Source organism: Choristoneura fumiferana, chromosome 8 (assembly GCF_025370935.1).
Source record: "Choristoneura fumiferana chromosome 8, NRCan_CFum_1, whole genome shotgun sequence".
NCBI lineage: Eukaryota > Metazoa > Arthropoda > Insecta > Lepidoptera > Tortricidae > Choristoneura > Choristoneura fumiferana.
Genome location: NC_133479.1, coordinates 5,816,375 through 5,837,658, shown reverse-complemented (window position 1 = coordinate 5,837,658; position 21,284 = coordinate 5,816,375). Strand labels below are relative to the sequence as shown.

Genomic DNA, 21,284 nt, shown 5'->3' with positions numbered 1-21,284 from the left:
GAATATTCGTATTCGGCCGAATATTCGCCTAAATCACCGAATGTTCGGCAATGTGGTACTCGAACTTTTTACTGCATTGAGCCATGTATGAGTTGAGCATTAAATGTGTTATTTTTATAAGGTGCAGTGAGGATTTATGATTTTGTTGGCACGGTAGCTTCAATTCCAATAACAGCAGATAAAAAAGGTGGTTATTAATTAGAAACAAAATACTTGTAGTATGTATTATGTAGCTGTTTTGAGATTAAGCTACAGTGATCTTTATAATAAAATAATAAGTTAATATAATCAATCGATCTTTATTGTCAGAAAATAAGCAAGTTTTTGTTTCAACAAAAATGAATCATATTTTTAGTTTCTATTTAGGAATCAATTATGCCGAATATTCGGTTCGGTAAAAGTTTTACCGAACATTCGGCTGAATATTCGTATTCGGTGAAACCCATGTTCGGCCCATCTCTAGTATTTACAGTTGATGATTCTCATAATGCCCAGATGTGCATAAAATATTTTATTACAAAAGATAGCTTTTACTGCCGATAATTATTAGGTTATAAAACGTAATTTGCTTCAGATATACGTTTGGTTGACATGAAAGGTATATCTGTGCTATAAATCTTCATAATTTTTTCACTTTATTTTACAACATTCACCTAACTAAACCAGAAAAAGGACAATAAATAGTTTGAATGTACGTTAAACAGATTGATAAATCCCAGGTCACGTGCTCATTCTTATTATGTCATCCGCATTCATCACTTAACGATAGACCTGAATATCAATGATTTTATCACATTTATATTGCAAAGGTCATTGTCACAGACGCCCAAAAGAAAAGTAAATATATCTAAGTAATTAATTAAGACTCTTTTTAACCAGAAGTTGGGGGATTCTACTTACCGATTCACCACTAGAGTCGATCCCATTTTCAACCAAGATGTCTTCAAACAATACATCAGCTTCACAAGGGGAACATAAATTACTGAGCAATTCACTGAATCTTTCTACTTTGCGAACACACACAGCCCCTAACAACCCACCCACTTCATCTTTCACACCTATTGGCACTACAACACTATCTTCTAACTTTACGATTACATCAATTTTCTTTACCACAGGTTCTTGTATTATAGGAATGTTACTTTTGTGACTAATATTGAGCACGTTTGAATAGTTGCTTTCTGAATAGTTATCTGTATAATTCAGTGGAGAAAAATCCTGATCTTTCTCGTCTTCCATAACACATCGATTAAACAAATCTTCAAATTTTTCCTTTTCTAAACTTGGTGAAATGCTTTTGTCAAGTAAAATTTCGTTCAAAATTTCTTCGTCGTTGACCCGTAAGTGTACGGAAGTGTTTTCTTTACTTTCTATATCAGTATTATTAGATTCATTGTCTTCGATTACAGCGTTATGTGTGTTTTCATTCTTCAAACCGTTAGTTTTGTCAACATTATTTACTTTAGAACTACTGACTAATAAATTAAGTTTGTCTTTTTCTAAAATATTTTTACTAATGGAATGTTTAGGTTTCGATCTTATAGCACCAATTTCTTTATCAGAAACGCATGAGGAAGAAATGCTTTTCTGATTTTCTTTCTGATGACTAGTTTTTTTGTTCGGAGAAGACTTATTTTTATCTCTTTCTATAATTTTCGAGTTTTTGGGTGATTTGTTTTTATTTTCTTCCAAAAGAGATTGAGCAGAAGAGCTTCTGTTGGATTTTCTTGGAGACGGCGAGGAATCAGATTGATTTGCGGCAGCAGCTCTCAAGCGAGAAGTACGTGTTGTTCTAATAGGCACAGATGTAGATATAGAATTAAGATTTAAGTCCGATGATGATTTCAGATTTCCAGTGGCGTCCTCCAAAGGCGTACGATCTGCTTTTCTTGGGCGCCTGAAAACAATAAAATAAAGAATGTACTAAAACAGAAACATCACAACATGTTGTATTTAATTTCAAACAATGCAATAAAATAAATTTCAAAAGAAGTATAGTATCTACCTTTGAGTGACATTTTCAGAGAATAGCGTCGCCGTTCTTGCTGTAAGTTGTTTCCTTCTCTCTTCTTTATATTTCTGTATCCTGGCCGCTCGGGCCTCATCCTGAGACTGGCTCATAACGCTCTTCCTTTTCTCCCGATGATGTCACGTACGCCAGCACTTGTGGAGTTTTTTAACTTGATCTCTTTTCTTACATTTAACATGAATCTTGTCTAGCATGGCGACATTAAGCGCGTAGAAGGGCGGAATAGTTGGCAGTGATGAATACAGAGTAAGTCTGGAGATAGGCGAAGAAGGCGCGTGTGGTGGTTAACCTGAAAAATAAAAAGGGTAACTTTAATAATGTAGGTACAAATAAACGTCATTTAGACAAAGACATGGGTATTGCAGGGGCAGGGGAGCGCACGTGAGTTACATGAGTGAGGTCGAAGGTAAGCTTAGAGAGCACAAACAATGAATGTTTAATTTATCGACGCATGGCGAATAGCGCGGAGTTGCCGAGTGAGACATCGCAGGCCTTTGTTCCATTGTAATGTGGTGTGTACCCCGTAACAGTAACATATGAGATTATTCGTTCAACCGTTAATTGGAAGAAAGGACGATTAAACTGTTTTTCATAAGAAGCAAAGTACAAACAATGGTCGCCTATTTTTATCTACGGACCATCTTTTGTTTACTATGTTTTCATCTGGAAATAAACAGTATATGGAAGTGTAAACATAGCCTAAGTGCCTAACTCCAAATGTGCTTTTCTATTAGGTTACAGCCATATTTATCTGAGATATAGGTCAAGAAGCCGAAATGTGACAGAGATGGACGCAAAATCTACGATGGAACAAGAAAAGCACTTATTCTGAAATAAAACTCTATGGCAAATAATAGTCTTAAATTTTTTACTTTACTTCTGAATCTGAAGTAAAAATATCACCCCTTGAATTTAGACATAAAATTACCGAATATTTTTTACTATCTACCAAAAGAGAAGGTCTATTCATCAAAAATATGTCATAAAATGTATCGAAGTCGCTTTCAATATTGGACGCGACAGGTGTTGCCAAAATTGCCGAATGCTTGTCATTTTTTTCATAATAAAACCCATGAGTAGGTACACCGAAAGTTACTTAACAACGTAAGACTTTACTATATCTTCTTGACAAGCATGGGCGGGACACTCGGTGGAGAGTTAGAGACCTGTCTCACTCAGTCAGCATTTGCCGCACATATCAAAAAAACTTTATAAGGACCTTGCGACAAGGTTCCAATGAGTGTCACATACGAACTTATTAAAGTATATTATTAAGTAGACGAGAATATCCGAGCATGAAGATTACAAGTCTGTCTCAGAATATCAGTTATTCACAGACTTTACTGTACCAGCTGTTCGTCACCGCATAATGATAAACTTTAACTCCTGAGATACGAGGTTTAGACATCAGTTTAATAATAAATTAAAGATCACAAGAAACTTGTTTGCGGTAAATTCAAATGCAGATGGTACCAAAATGTCAGTATGGTATATTTTATGCGGTTCTTAAAAGACAGAATATAGACGTAAATTATCATTATCCTCTATATGTTTCTAATAGTCAAACACAGTAAGTAAATAAATTTAGTATTTATAAACAAGAGTATACAATTAGCTACATGTCACACTACACATTGTACCTACAACAAAGCATTATTACTATTGAGTTTCAAAACAACTTGCGAGTGACTTACAAAACTAGCAAAGTAAGAAGCTGCATCTTCTCGCCATTAGGTACAATATTGTTATAAAATTACAGACAAACTAATTACTTAACTAAAACTTTACGTTGATGATTACGTAGATTATACATGTGTGGGAATACTTTTCCAAGATTGCCACTAGTTTCCACAGACTGTGATTAAATAAAGCCTGCAAAGCCATAAATATCTAGTCGGCGATCAGAATTCCAACAAGAAATGAACCCAACCAACACGCAATCGCAAAACGACTAAGCAACAATTCCCATTCCACTTTTTACTAGCTCAACTCGACCTATAAGTCAAGAAGATAAACTAGATCTTTTTGTTCTAAGTAAGCAAAACGTAGACGTCTTACATCGCCTTCTTCAAACAAATTAAATTATACACAGTGTCAATGCCAATTACGGTTTGCTGGTTAAACAGCCTTTCTTAAGCCTAGCCGAGGGCGTGACTTAGCAACGTGCTGTGCTACCGTTTTCACACCGTGTTAGTGTAAGACCTTATTGTGTATCACGTAAGATTGTGACTTCCTTGAACAAGCTAGTGTAAGCATAAGCGTAACTTTAGGGTTAGTTTACAAACAGCGAATCATGCATTAAGTAGAAGTTGGTATTGAAATGTCTGGTAAAGATATTAAAAAATTCACAATGTGCCATTAGGATTGGCAAGACGAGACGTAATTATGTACGTGATGGCTTAGAAACTTTTTGTAGATATTTCTCTACAACAGTATTTCTTCTAGACATGATAGATTTACTCTTATGAATATTACTAGCTTTTGTCCGCGGCTTCACTTGCGTGGAATTCGGTTATCGCGCGCTGTTCCCTCGGGAAGTGTTCATTTTTCCGGGATAAAAAGTAGCCTTTGTCACTCTCTGGCCCATAAACTATCTTTATGCCAAAAATCACGTCGATCCATCGCTCCGTTTGCACGTGAAAGACGGACAAACATACAAACACACACTCTTTCGCATTTATAATATTAGTACGGATTCTTGAGTAGGTACCTACTTTTAAGATACGACGAAATAAGATGCAATTTATTTAAGCTTGGTAAGTAATGTAGGTAGATTCACAATTCAAATAAGAAGTTTATTTTCTCGTTTCTATTAGTTTGTATAAGAAGGAAAAGTGTAGGTTTATCACGAAAAGGTTTAATAAGACATAATATTCCTCACGCTACTGAAAACTCATTACGATATAGATTTCTGTATCGTAATGACCATTTTCTCAAACGTAACGTCGTAGAAAGTAAAGCATCCTGGAGACTAGCTGCTAGTGTCCAGGGAGTAATCTCGAACACTTATACTATTTAATACGAGAGCGAGAGGGACGGTACTATACGAACTTCGAGTTTCGAGTTTCGTAGTAGCCCAGCAGGTTCTCACTTCAATTTAAAAAAAAATATAGAAAATGAAGGCGGGATTTTAGTGTAGCTGATTTATAAGTACAGTAGAACTTACAAACAGTTAACATAATATTGACACAATGTGTTCGTCATCGGATGAATCTGAAATAAATTGTACTCCTCCACATTTAAAGGCTGAAGCAGAGTTAGCGAAAAATGTTTTACTCCCATTTATTTATTTTATTTTTATCAACTTGTTTCATTTTTGAGAAAAGCACTATACAAACTTCGCCCAGTAATCGTCATCCTGGCCTCGTATCATTGATGGCCTCAGCTGACGGTTCGGCCATCAAACTTCTACTCGTCCAGGATGGCTTACTTACTGGTCTCTGCAGTAATGTATGTACTATTACGATACAGCCGTGTTCATATAATAGAATCCAAAGTCGTAATGCTGGTCATTATCTATGGTTTTTGAACGCATAATGGAGGGTTTATCATATGGGTGTAGATAAAAGAAATAAAAAATCTATTTTATAAAATTATAACTACAAAATTATCCTAAATCTTACTTATAAAACCGTAACTTGACTCACTAACTGATAGTAACAAAAGTAACCATTTTGTTTGAGGTCAAAGAAGACAAAGAAGAAAATAGCCTCCTGGGGTTCAAAGTGATAATACTAGTACACATTGTATAGAACTTATATCTTTTGAAAAAGGAATAGTGTCATTTTCTCTGTATCATCAAATTTACAAAAAAAAAACAAATTCAACTTTATCTATGAGACATTAAGTTTTAAATTTCGATGTCATATTTTGTTGTATGGTGGGCCGCAGCCCCGCAGGAGGTTAAACAATTCAAAGACGAAATTAAGATAGTTTAGAACGTAAAAACTTTTTGGAACAAATGGTCCTTAGATCCATGCAAGGAAATAAAATTCTAAATGATTTATAGAACCATTACCACTAATCTAATACCACATTACTTTACACATTAATATCACATTACTATCATTGACATTAATATCATTTCGCTTATTGACTTAGAATTCTATGTATTTAATTTGGACTTATGTTGTTCATGAAATAAATGATTCATATATAAAAAAAATATATATATATAGATAGATACATACTTAAATACATATTAAACACCCAATACCACTATCCATACTGAAGATTTTTTCCAATGGCAAAAGCAATATCGCGTGCCACTCTCACAGTCTGATTCACACGTGTTTGCGGTACGATTACATAGCTTATGTCTCTTGGGTCTTGGGTCTCCGCATGGATCCGCATAGTCGCCTGCGCATGAACGCAAAAAAAGACAAGATTATTAGCGCAGAAAATAAAAGTGGTTCACGTTATTGATAGGCAATTTAACTGGGACATTGACACAGTAATTTCAACTGCAAACAACGATAAAGTCTGATCTTTACACCGGGTTATTTCAAGAGAGGTAAACATACATACATATACTAAGAGGTAAGTAAGTGACATGACTGGGTGTTGAATCACAGTAGAATATTTTTAAAATAAAAAATAGTAAATAATAATCTTCTATATAAATAAAAATGAAACGTAAAATGGTGTTGCTAAGCGCAAAACTCGGGAACGGCTGGACCGATTTCACTAATTATTTTTTTGTTGTGTTCGTAATTGTCAGGAGAAGGTTTTTATGGAAGAAAACTTATAAAAATGACAACGGGGGCGAAGCCGCGGGCAACGGCTAGTGGATATTATAAAATTTATAACTAGTATACATGGTGAAAAAGTGTCACTGCTGTCTAACTTTCATTTTATGCTATAGTACCCTTAAATAGAACGTTACACTTGTGTGTGATATATACGTGATCAGACTCGAGCAAGACCCAGATTTATCAAGCAAAATTTCAAATCCTTTACTTTGAAATCTCGATGAAAATCAACCAAATCAGCATTCGGGGCACATCGGATCTCTCAAGAAAGTACTCACACGAGCGAAAGCTATTTCATTAGGCCTACCACCGGCATAAGCATTCGATATTTGTGGCGAGTAAAAATTTTATGTTAAATAAGTGTTTATGGTTAGAATATAAATGATGATAACATATTTGTTTTGACTACTTTGATGTAACTGGCGGAACTTTCAAATTGGATGTAAACGACATGTCATGTGATTGATAAACGATTTTAATGGAGCCAGATGGGAGGTATTTGATGGATTCTGATTGATGGCAAATCAATCAACAATGATTGAATATGCATCTCTGTTAGTAATAATTTGGCAGTTAAAAGAATATTTGATGTCGTCTGAAGTTAAAAAGTTGGTATCAGTTTAATTACAGAAGCTATCATTATTATCTCGTTCAGTACCCTCTCCCCTATCACATGAGAAAGTGTCAAACATGTTCAAAATAGCAGGCGTGACACGTAACTCGCGATAATGCCAGTTGTCAATATTTGTTCAAGTCATAAAAGTGAAGTGACGTGAACGACCCGTTGGTGGACTTTCCTCTCCCTATCTAGAGTTACACTTACACCTATATTTAGTTAAGTATATACAGGGTGGAAAGTTGAGATGGGGCAGCAATACTGGGTTATCCTCCTGGGGTTCAAAGTGATAATACTAGTTCATATTGTTAGCAATTCAATTTTATCTATGAGACATGAAGTTTTAAATTTCGATGCCATATTTTGTTGTATGGTGGGCCGCAGGAGGTTAAGACACTAACTTTAGTTAAAATGTTCAGTTTTTAGATTCATATTCGTAAAAAAACAACATGCGAAAGTTTCACTTGGCAAATTAGTACCCTACGAACTGTAAGGAAAAAGTTTTCTTTGATTTGTGGGTGTTCTAGTACTCTAATCTTAGTTGGTCTCAAATAGTGTTTTAATCCTTGATAGAAATAGGACCGATTGGCATTAAAAAAAAGTCAAATCTGTCTATTTTCTCGCTGACTGTACATTTTATCAAAAATCTGTGAATGTCGATTGTCATCACTGAAAAAGTTAGTAAAGGTCTCCTAAGAGCATGCATTTTCGGGTAGCAGCAAGAGATTTAGTAGCTGCCCTTGGGCCCCATCTCAACTTTCCACTTCCACCCTGTATAATAAGCTATCTGTGGCGAACTGGCGACCTTGTCAGACCATCTCGGACAACATGGATTAGACAAAACTGACATCTTTGGGATTTTTCGTTCATCATCTCTTCTTCTTAAATTTAAGATCTGCGTTTTGACGGTGGAATAACCGCCACTTCTCACGATCATCGATCAGCTGTTTGACTTCTTGATACGACTCCCTTCTACTTTTCCTCTGCTCGACTTTTCGTCCAGCAGGTCTCCTTTTGCAGTTTATGGTCTCCAGTGATCGTTCAACATAATCAGCCTAAAAATTTCCATTGCTGGACATAGGCAGGCGTTCCCCAAAGAACGCCACAGTGACCGATCCTGCGCCGCCCGCATCCGTCAGACTTATATGACCTTAGCCAGGTCATCAGTCCACCTTGTGCATCAAGTCTAAATTATTTCGAGTAACTAAAATCATAATTTTGATAATTTGAATATTCTAGAATCTAATACGTGGGATTAAGTTGCAAAACTTTTAGTCATTGCGAAATCCTACAATGCGGATGACGCCGTCTGTGTGAACAATACAAAGCAAACGATCTCTTAAATGTGAGTGACATATAGATAAAACCGTGTCGCAGATAAGGTCATTCTATTAACATTAGTGGAATACATAAACCGTAATGTATTTTTACTTTTTGAAATATTGGCGGCGATGGAATACCTACACAAGGGGTTCCGTGATATTTAACAAATTGGCTGGTTGCATACAGGAATAGACATACTCGTACATTACAGAAAGACACACATGTTTATTTCTTGACTACAGACATTGTTGACAGAAAGTTTTTGTAGAATCTTCTTTGTTCTAAATGGCTCCATTCATTCATTACACGGCGATTCGCGCAAAGGCACGGGAACAAAGCATATTTAACAATAATGTTTGTTTGTCTGTGTACCTGTTTTTTTGTATCGCTTACTATTTCTGGTGCATAATAAAGAATATTTGTATTGTATTGTATTGTATCTGTTCTGTTTGTTTTTAATGTCATTCCAAGGTCGAGTTTTCTAAGACCGTATCTGGGCATAGAAACTTCGGGTTCATATTTCGAATGGGTAGGTACTTTTCCTTATTAAGATTGTTTTTTTGGAATCTTTTTGTATTTTTTATTTCAATTCCAAAAATTTTTTGTTACTTTTACGGTCATCCCGTAAAACCTGTCCAGCGGTGGTGTAGCGGTATAGCATACGGCACGGAATGCCGAGGACCTGGGTTCGATTCCCAGCGCTGGTCTTATTTTTCTGGTTTTTCTGTGCATCTATATTTCAGTTTGTATTTTCGATACTTCTCCTTATGATTATTTTAATGATTATTAGGGCAAACGAGCCACCCTAAACAGGATAAATGCCATTGTTATCGGAACCCCAAAAATTGAAGAGCCTTCGAATGCGGGCGCCATTTCCAGTACCACTACCATGAGTTTACAGTGACCGTACTCGATAGCGACGGCGTAAATTATTTGTAGAGGCGCTGTACAATTCTCCATACAAATAATTTACGCCGTCGCTATCGAGTACGGTCACTGTAAACTCATGGTAGTGGTACAGATAGAGATAACAATCTGACGATCCGAATTGCGCCGAAATAAAACCGTCGATAGCGAAATAACACAGGATTATACATCATGATCATGAACAGATACATAACAAAATCGACACATGAATAGAATGAAGCTGTACCTATTACATATTATGTACAGGCTTTTGTCTACGAAATTAAATTGAGCATTTACTCGTTTAGTTTTAACTAGGCATACACCTATGTGACTCGTAGATCGTGTAGAAACAGACAAACGACGAAATAGTAAGGAGAATAAAATAAAGATTCACCAGAAAAGTGATGCTTCAGCATAAACATTCCAAAAAATTACAGTGCCAAAACAGATTTACGTCACATTTACTAGTAATGTTGTAGTGAGGACATGGCAAAAAAATTACATTAAGGATTAGAATATTAATGATGCCGAATTTACCGGAAAAAACGTAACGACGTATAATAGTCCTATCACCTTAAAAGATAAATCAACTTGACACAAAGATACAATTTAAATAGTAGTGCTGCGAGAAATGCTACCTTTAAGTAGGAAGGTACCGTTAAATGCAATGCAAATCAAATAAAGATTTCAGCATTTACTAACAGATTTATTGGTATTCATATAAATGATTGATTGATTACTTGTAGGAATCTACATGGCATCTTTATTGAACTGTTGTGTTGTATATAGGTAGGTACTGCAAGGAGATTTGTATGAATTAATGAATTACGTACCGACCGACTACGAAAGCAAGCAGTAAAAGACAATCATAAGAAGAGACAAAACGAGAAAAATAAAAATAGAACTCTTTTGATGCGACTCTGGCTATTAATCTAAAACTAACTTTACAAATTGACAATTCGTGTATCAATCTGACTGAGTTAGAGAGATATCTTGCTGAGTTAGAAATAAAAAGATTCATGTATATCTTTAGAATTCTTAAGTGTCCCTAACATACATAAGACATGCAAGCAAAGGCGATATCTGCACATGACTCATAAAAGTCATGGACAGATTTAAGGTTAAGGAAAGTGAAAAAGACGTACCGTAAAATGGCTTTCAAACACCTAACAGATCGGATTTCAAAATTTAAATCGAAAACATAGTAACTTACTCAATACGTCAACTTTCATTTTTATTTCAGACTGCTGTTTTGTAGCCAATACTATCAGTCCAGTTGAGCATCAAATATCAACATAATTCTAAGAAGCATTAACCTGAATACCCGATGTTTTTATTAGATAAACGTTATGTGAACCGAAGATCATTAAACTAACTAGCTGTTACATTAGAATCGCATTAGCCATCACTTGAATTAATACTTTTCAAATTTAAACCATAGTAACTATTGTCTCGCCTAGAACACCTATTAAATTACTCGAAGCAACCATTACTCGTGTTTGGTTCGTGTAATGAGCGAGCAGCATCGTACATCAGCCTTCCAGGCATCGCAAATAAAAGTATGTAAAGCCAGACCGGATTTCATCGAAAGCCAACCTCGCCTTGCGGACTCTCGATTAATTTATACGAGAGCTTATAGCGAAGTGGACCCGGCTTTTTTGGCACACGCCATTGAGCTACGCTTCTCTATATTAGGCATCGGGTCTTCCGTCAATTAATGGAAAAACTTAATCCATTCACTTTCAGTTCATTCCATTAACCTGGAAGGCTATTTTAAATAAATAAATATCATGGGACACTTGACACCAATTGACCTAGTCCCAAACTAAGCAAAGCTTGTACTATGGATACTAGGCAACGGATAAACATACTTATATAGATAAATACATACTTAAATACATATTAAACACCCAAGACCCGAGAACAAACATTCGTATTATTCATACAGATATCTGCCCCGGCCGGGAATCGAACCCGGGACCTCAAGCTTCGTAGTCAGGTTCTCTAACCACTTAAACTTTTTAATGTTAATACAGGCTATTGAAATTTAGCTGTGTACCAGGCATTTAGAAACGAACAGTAGTTTTGTTATGGTAATGGTCTTTGTACCTATTCATTTCAATTGTGTAAAGTTATGAAAAATTGGTTGTCAATGACTTTGGTTTTTATAATAATTATGTTTCATGTAGACATTGTTCAGTTCAATGGTTACCAGAATAGTCATAGATCAAAAATGTGTAAAATTGTTTACTGGACGAGCTAATTCATTATTTTTTCCTCCACATTCAGTTATTTGTTATGGTTTGAATAAAGCCAAGTAGGCAAAACTGTGGTCTGGCTTTCATATGCATCATGCAAGAAACTCGTAAACTAAATTCTAACGGTTGAAATTGTGGCAGCGGTCGAGTTAGATAGAAGCAGCGCAAATTTAGAAGTGCAGCAGACTGGAATGTTCTTAATTTTAGCTTTAGAAAAAACATGTAAATAAAAATGAGTTTTTGCTGCGACAAATGAGACAGTCATCTTTAACAGAGCACTTGTTCTAAAGCGTAATTTAAAATTTTATAGGTAAAGAAATACAAAGAAGAATTTCGAAATCAAAATAAGTGTTTTAACACAGCTCATCGAATCAGATAATTGTAGGCAACAAAGCGAATACTAAAAAGCTTCAGTAGGTGTTTTCTCTACTTCAGAATAACTGGAATTATTAAATTGAATTGTTGTAGTGGAAGTTTTTTTTTATATATACAAAGATAGTCATCATATGATTCGGCAACATCAAAACATATGACTGTGGGCAGACGAGCAAGTTTCACTTAGACAAGATGCTAATACTTAGTGAAAACCGTTAATCCTAACAGAGACAACCTTGAACACGATAGTTTAGATACTATAGTTAGTTATTGATATGTTGATAGCCAAGAAAGAAGTTTAAACTCGCTCTAAAAGAATATTCCAATAAATCATTTAGCATTGAAGGAGTTAAGATTAAAAGGCCATAATTATTTCTGAAAAAGGGACAAAACACAAAACAAACTAATAAAATTAAAGATTAATTAACCAGTAAGTATTCTACTTATTTACTTGAATGCAAGGCATGATTCAAAGACACCAGAATCATCACTATTTTTAGACTCTACGTCAATAACTATTAATGATATAACATATCGAGTATTAAATATCTAATATGCCGTGATAGTTAATAAGGTTGCACGTGTCAAATGCAATATAACTCCGATATTGAGTGTAGATTTTAATTACGTCAAGTCAAGAGAATACGATCACCTATTAGATGAAGTAAATTAGTTTTGGAGCATTAGCATCAGATATAGAAAAGCTGTGAAGTATGACTTAATGACTACAGTAGGTACTTATCATTATTTACTATCAGTACAGTACTGTACGATAGTACAGTCAACGTCATAAATAAGTGATCATTTCTGTACCTTGTCGCTTTCAGTCGTACACAATTTCGTATGGCTTTTCAAACATGACGATAAAGTGACAAGGTACAAAAGTTATAACTTATTTATGATGTTGGCTGTACAAGAGAAAATCACGAAAGCTAAGAACACCATGTAATGTATATTATGTGACATAATATTCTAATGAGTATGACGACACGGCTGTGATGCGACATGTATATAACACAAATCAAAGTCAGTTTACGTGTTTAAGGTATGGCGGCACTGAAAATTATTGTTCGCATTTATGCTACCTTCCTAGTAAAGGACTTTCTTACATATAAAGTCACAATCAGACAAAACATAGCTTAAATTTGCAATAACTTCAGTGTTTCTGCTGATAAGTAAGTAAAGGTAAGTAGAGTTCAATGAGGCGTAGTGTAGGTGGTTACAGGACTCTCTTTTGCTGCTTAAAGCTTACACTATATATTTTTTTTATATATTATTAACACGTACGCGTTTCAGGGCTGGCAACGGTCGATCGAGTCGAGATGTATAATTTTGTTCCGACGCAGATGCTGAATAAGGAAATAAATGTATACCGGCTCATGAGCTAAACTTGTATTCCATTGCCACGTTTGTCACTAAAAAAATAACACCAATCAGGATTTGTGTTCCACACACGGATACTAGACGTTACTGAAAATGTGCATACGCATACTTGAGAACTTTTCACTTAATAACGTGTTAACAGTAAACTGGAAAATTTGTACAGATTAAAAACATGTGGGTTATTATTTTCAGATCAAGTTCAATGACATGAGATGAGTGTTTATCTTATTAACCTTTTGCGGCCGTAGCTAGATATTGTCCATCAATTACTTTGTATTATTAGTAATAGGTAGGTATGTCTAATGAAAGCTTTGTAACCTTGCTTGCTGCTCTTTGAGACCTTTTTTAAATCGTGCAAATAAGCGATAAGATACTAAAGCTCATTTTTAACGAAGTTTCAACAAAGACTGTATTAAAGAAAGTTAGAATTAAGAACGACAAGGATTGCATTATTGGGTTTTTGAAAGTATTCCAAACTTTGATTCATTAAAAGTGTCAAACAAGTCGTAAAAGTAAAGTTGTTAATTATATGTTAAAAAGAAAACTTGACTAAGAGTCGAAGAAGGTTAGGTTAATCAACTCTGTCATAGCTTTTTTCCAAATTTGAGGTTACCTTTAACGAATTCACTTTCTCTCAATTAGTTAAGGAGATTTCAATGGCTAATTAATAAGTATGTTATGGACCTTAATGAACCGATTCTACTAAATAAGCTTCAATGGTCTATTGATTCAACTTTCGCGATAAGTTATTCAAGTTGAACTAAAGCAAAATAAAAAAATATATGAAGCTACCTTTTCACGTAGCTCCAGGTCAATATAAAAACAGTTCAGTTTTAATTAAATCACTTCACTGACACAAAAATGATAACGGTACAGTTTCTCGGACACCGAAAAAGTACCACTGATACCAGGGTGGCAGAATAACGCTGGAAGTATCAGAGCGCACCTGTTGGCACGGCGCGGAGAGCATTACTGGCGCGGCGCGGCCCATTAGTCGCGCTCGAACGCGTCATGCGGAAGCCGGTTCTCTGGACATCGATGACTTGGAAGAAATTCGCGATAAACGATACATTTTGCTCATTGAAAATGAGAATAATTAGCTACTGTATGGCTTTCAATAAGACAGATGAAGTATTCATTGATGAAAGAAAAGAAATTGAGGAAAGTAACCCAACGTCAACATTGCAACGTAAGCTTGAAACAAACAGCAGAAGCTTGAAGGAATTTTGCAAACGATAAAATGTTCATCTTAGATATTACGAGGTAAATGTTACCAAAGGATTGCCTAAAGGCAAATAAATGAGAGTACAAAGATTCAGCCGCAGTGAGAGCTTCGCCGTGCGAAATACATCAAGTACACAATAGAATAACACGAGCCCAATTCCTATTAAATAATGATAGAGAAAAATTGCAATATTATCTAAAACTACAGTTACAGACTGAATTCTTGCATGCGATGCAGGAAATACTTCAATCAGGAAGAAAGCTCGGACAACTAATTTACGGATAAGAATGAGGTGAAAGTGGGAGATTATCTTAATGGTTTAGCCTGGCACAGAAAATAATATTATACCTACCTTAGTAAATTGATTATCATATCAGACTGGTTTTGCCTTGAGTGTGGGCAGAATAAAGAACGGACGAAAGCTCATTCGTTAAGATAACTACCATGAGATTATTTTTTTACAACCATTGAGTTCTTGATTCAGACAAATCATTATGACCCAAGTATGAAATTCATACTAATTGGAATTCAACCAGGCTAATCAATGGTTAATTATGAATGAGATCTTCTAGTTAAAACCTATCAATAAATGTTAGCAATTTAAATGTACATATCCAGGATTTAAAATGTAGAAAATGTAACGTACATTGGACGAGTAAATGGCATTTCGTTTCTCATTTACGTTTTGCATATTGAAACGTGAAATAGCACATTGTTACGTTTGTAAAACTAACTGGGATCCCCGGAGGATAGGGGCTATTCGTTGCGCTGCACCGTTATCCTTGTAGGTACAATTTGTTGCGAACTCTACGAGTAGCATAGCAATACTTTTGGCAATTTACGACAAGTTAAAACGTTTGGTTAATAGTGAAATATTAGAAAATTTCATGACCAACAACAGACCAGAGGCCGTATCGTCCAACGCGCTGATGTTCGCGAGTGCATTCACTATAATCTTTCTAACCTTGTCATGTACTTTGTGTTTTTTTTTTATTCGACTGGATGGCAAACGAGCAAGTGGGTCTCCTGAGGGTAGGTTTTGTGTTAGAAAGAAGAGGTGAAAAAGATAATGATTCCAAGTGTTTCCTTTCATTTCATCGCCAGTCATTTACGACTCGTAGCAAATTTGCATTTCGCAACCAACGATTTACAAATACATCATTTATCAATTTATCTTTGTTATTTATCTATGTTTTAAAACTTTCAGCCCTTTAAGGACACCTGGGCGGAAGTTCGTTACCAATAAAGTAGATAGATTAGGTTAGAACTGCGACTGTCTGCGACCTCACACAAAATTAGCGGGTACCACTAAAGTATGTTAGGTTAGGTTAGAACTGCGAACTGCGACCCCACACAAAAACGAGCTACTATCAGATAAGAAGTAAGTGATAACACCAGCATACGGCGGTAGATGATTTAGCGTTATACTATACTCTTTCTACTATTGATGCACCACCTGCTGTAAACTTGTCCTTCCTTCTTTCTGTAAAAAGGTTGCCTGGAAGAGGTCGCTCTTAAGCGATAAAGCCGCCTATTGCTTACCTTGTTCTATATTTATTTTCTCTGCGTACCTGTTTTCCTGTATCACTTACTATTTCTGATGCACAATAAAGAGTATTTGTATTGTATTGTATTGTACTCGTAAACACACGTTTTGTATCTTTCTTCCTGGTTTGCGTACAGCAGCAATACGAGTATTTATTAAGTAGTCTTTACTAAATGTCGTTTTGTAGATCAATGAGTTTAAGATATAAACTTTTTGAGTAATGTTTTCATAAATAATACATTAATAAATTATAGTATTTATTTTTCTATTTAGTATAAGTTTTGTAAATAGTAAGTAGATTAGATAGTAGTTGTATTTTTTTTTAATTTTGTATATGTGTTATAACTCAATCATAAATAAACCTAGTTATCCTAGTTATAAAACGATAAGTTCTTAAATCGAAACAACATATTTGTAAATTAATAGTAAGTATTTATATGAATTGGTTGTGAAATGAAATTTTATCAAACAAGTTTCGGTGAAACATTATTGAACCGTTAATAAGGCCTCAGTTTGAAACACTTATCAAAAAACATAACACTCCTTCGGGCAGTCGGGTAAAAATTTATAGCGAACTGCATCCGTAAAAAAATATGCTATGATCTCTTTTAAAACAATAATTATTGATTCAACATAGTATCCGTTTTGTACGTAAAAAATGCGAAGCAACTCGAGATAAGTGCCCACTCGGGAGCCCAATCTGATAAGTCATTTGATATCGTTAAACATCCACTCATTTTCGTCCGTTAGTCAGGGACATCACGACCGAAGACGACTGACCTTATAGCCTACTTTCTTCGATACGAAACAGCAATCTGAGAAACAATTGATTCTTTTCCCATACTAAAACATAAGCGACTCGTTCGCAGAATGAAGAATCGAGAACGTTCTGCCGTTTCAAGTTACGGTCCATTTTAGAGGGATTTGTACTAATAATAACTTGTAAATGTCAAATCAAATGTATGCGGATCACAGAAGCTTGTTCTGGATCATTAGCGACTTTGAATAGAATCTACTGCGACCCCGTCACAAGATTGTTTGTTGACAGCCTTATCAGAATTAATGATTTATAAACAAGCTCTAGAATGGTCCAATAAATTTTTGTCGTACACTTTGAAAGATTAGTTCTATAAAATAGCTTTAAGGTGTGATGAAATCCGTTAAAGCTCTATAAATTATCAAGTTTTAAAGTTTTCGAAACTTGCGTTAAACTCTCTCCTTAAATCTCTGCTCCCGAGTCATTATGGACGCAATTTGTGGCCGTGTCATTAGAAATCTTGAAAAGTTATTTTCGCAACCGCCTTTTTATTACGCTTAATAATGTGAATCACTTTTGCATCGTTTAGATTAAATTGGTGTACCTCATTTATACGAATAATCTTTACGTAGGCGTCATCATCATCATCATCATGTCAGCCGAAAGACGTCCACTGCTGGACATAGGCCTCCCCCAAGGCTTTCCACTCAGACCGGTCTTGTGCTTTCCGCATCCACCGCGATCCCGCGATCTTAACCAAGTCGTCGCTCCATCTTGTTGGAGGCCTACCGACAGCTCGTCTCCCGGTCCGCGGACGCCATTCGAGAACCTTCTGACCCCATCGACCATCAGTCCTGCGAGCAATGTGCCCCGCCCACTGCCACTTAAGTTTCGCAATTCTTCGGGCTATGTCGGTAACCTTAGTTCTACTGCGGATATCATCATTTTACGTAGGCGTGATCTGATCAAAACGGTAACAATCGTTATGCTATTTTTAATCACGAATTTTGTCATACATAAGCATACTCAATAATACCCACCGAAACCGGTATGTAAGCATGTTAAAAATAGGCCAGGGCGTGAAATATCAGCCGAAAATAAACCCAAGTTTGGATGAATGATTTTAATTTCAAAGTGATAATAATGAATGTATCACCTACACCTATCCTTACCAGGCGCGGATCCAGACTTCAAAAAAGGTTGTCGTCACAGCCACCCGAATATCGGTCAAGTGGGAGTCGGAGTACGAACTCGCTCATGAACAAACACGACTCATGAGCTTAGCGCAACACGGGGTTCCTATGGAAGGAAGGTAGGAAGCCCGTGTTGCTCTATGCCCATGAGCGACTTTTAAATTTAATTATTTCCTTTTTTATCATCATCTATCGATCTCAATAGGCCGTGAAAGTGTGTCGTTACAAGTCTATATTAGGGTTGTGGGCATGCCCATCGTGCCCCCTACGGTGGATCCACCCTTGATCCTTACCTAAATCCCAGTTTAAACCTGCAAGAAAAACTTCCAAGGTGCATTACATTGCGGTGCTTAGTGTTGTGAAAAATGCTCATTTCAAGGCTTAAAGACTCGAACCCTAAAGACTCTCGAGGTTTAACGTCTCAAAGGCCGCAAAGATGGTTTTTTGCATCCATATGCAATTATGCATAAAATAAGCAAATTCAATTCTCAAATATAGGCGATTCTTTAAGACCCTGGAGTCTTAAGAGTTCGAGTCTTTAAGCCTCGAAATGAGCGTTATCCACAACTCTAGCGGTGCTCGATAGACCCCTAGAAACTCGTTGGCTTTACGGCCTCACAATGTAACGCAACTTGCACGATTTTTCTAGAAACCGGGCTTTAAAGGAGCAATCAACTGAACTTCAGTTTAGAATCTAGACTCTAGATAAAAGTGAACTTCAACGACAATGTCACTATTGAATTGAGTCTCGGCAAGTTTCGTATCACACAAAGAGCACCCGAGACACCTTCAGGCGCTATACTACGAAGTGCAAAATTCGAACTACCTATCTTGCCGTCCCGCTAACGCTTATATTATTTAATACGAGAGTGACAGGGACGGTACGATACGAGCTTCGACTTTTGAATTTCGTACTAGCCCCCCAGCACTTTCCACGTTCAGCTTAGCGTTTACGTCGGTTAGCCAATTACCACGTGTTTCAAGACCGCGGTTTAGAAACTAAACAACGGAAACAGCAATTATTGTCCGGTAAGTAGGTATGGTGTGAGCTCACGGTCCGGCGACTATTGCGTTCGTTGCACCGTTGACTAAGTAACGATTAACAGGTAACATCAGTAACACGGCTGTCACGATCGTTAAGGGGCTACCCGAGGTTTTCATCGATTTTTGACAAGTTTTGAATCGTATCTCCTACTTTTGCACTACAGATAGAATTATAAGTCAAACGGCTATCGGTTCTCCAATCTTTATCTCCATTTTTACCCCGGATTTTGAAAAAATTGAATACTTAATTTTGTATGATTTTTTTAAACATTGTCTGAGAAAACACTTATTTCGTATCTCTATTGACGTGAAAGATCTAACATATACGAAATCTACATATTTGGGTTCGTCTTTGACGTCTCTAAAAACTGGTCGAGGGTTTTCATTTAAAACTAATTAACACAAAAGTTATGGCCAGAAAACCAGGTTTTTGGCCTAAAATTGTTCAACTAAAATATTAAGTAAATATGCGGGATACTATACTGCTTAAAGCCGTTGTTGTTAATATAATAAGCTACAAAAATCATGAGAAAACTAAGGAATTCAGATCGTAGGTCATTGGGGCATGGGATCCTCTTAAATTGAAATGCTACGGTTGTTATATTAGTCATCGGAGATGTTTTTGCGCGGAAAAGCTTAATAGTAGGTATCTTCTATCGTTACCTATAAAATACCGTGACTAACTGACAACATCATCATCATCATCATCAACCTACAGCAGCCCACTGCTGTACACAGGCTTCCCCCAATGAGCGCCATTCCACCCTGTCTTCGGCTCGACGCATCCAGCTTCCACCAGCAGCCTTTCACAAATCGTCACCCGTCGTCGTCGCTGGTTATCGACCTACAGCCTACTGGCGCTAATTAACTTGTATGCTAACTTTGTTTGTAGGGGGTAATCTCTGTAACTACAGAGCGGAATTAAAAATTTCTTTTGACCAACATATTCACAGGTCACTGAGTCTAATCTAATGACAATGACACAATCTCTTTTTAACCTCCGACGCAAAAAGAGTGGTGTTATAAGTTTGACCGCTATGTGTGTCTGTGTGTCAGTCTGTAGCACCGTAGCTTTTAAACGGGTGGACCGATTTGAATGCTTTTTTTGAAAGCAGGTCTAGCGATGGTTCTTAGACATGTTTCATCAAAATCGGATTAGCTTTTTATATAATATTGAACTTTTAAGAGACAAAGTCGGGGTTTTCCAACTTTTTTTGGTTAGTTACCCTAACGTTTCGTTGGGACAAAAGAAATGCTCATTGCTATCGTATACATTTATAACACCTTAAAGCAGCGTTTCCACCAATAATGTGTGTTTCAGTATCCATAGCAAATTACTTCCCTTTTTTTTGCCCAGGGGAAATCTGCCACCAGATACCCCATTATCACGGGGAGGCGATGAGGTTATGTGGGGTTTTTTACCCACTAAAACCTCCGGGATGTTCCTTCCTCGTCGCCCTGCCAGCGACGCAACGGTACAACGGTATAACCCGCTACGTTATCCGTTTCCGGATTCATCTTCTGGGGGAGCCATTCTTGGACCCCCTTGCCCACCAATGCCATGCTAGGAACATTTGGCACGCCATTATCCTCGAGGACCTTGCACTTGCGGGTCACGGACGTCCCCGTGTCCGAGGCCTGCGGTCCTTAATTAAGGTGGAGCTGGCGATCTTGGGCGACACGCCGGCGCCCAGCTCTCTTGCGGCGCACAGGGTCTGCTAGCGAGCTAGACTCCCTGGCCCTCTCGGCGCTTTACTTCCCTAACCTAACCGTCTCGGGCGCAGATATTAGTCACTGTTCCAGGATTTAAATGGACGGCAAAAACATCTCATAACCGTTTTTCTGTGAACAAAAGCGCTTATCTCTAACCTGTTT

General features: G+C 36.6%; 1 protein-coding gene across 1 annotated transcript in view; it reads right to left on the bottom strand.

The window, feature by feature from the left end:
• Positions 1–21,284, bottom strand: part of LOC141430205 (uncharacterized) — a 237,504-nt gene that overhangs the window by 206,755 nt on the left and 9,465 nt on the right. Inside the window, exons 2-3 of the mRNA XM_074090799.1 lie at positions 2,006–2,318; positions 901–1,897 (exon numbers count right to left, since the gene is read on the bottom strand). Of these exons, the coding sequence (XP_073946900.1) occupies positions 901–1,897; positions 2,006–2,121 (1,113 nt within the window). The 5' untranslated portion in view covers positions 2,122–2,318. The remainder of the gene's footprint in view (positions 1–900; positions 1,898–2,005; positions 2,319–21,284) is intronic.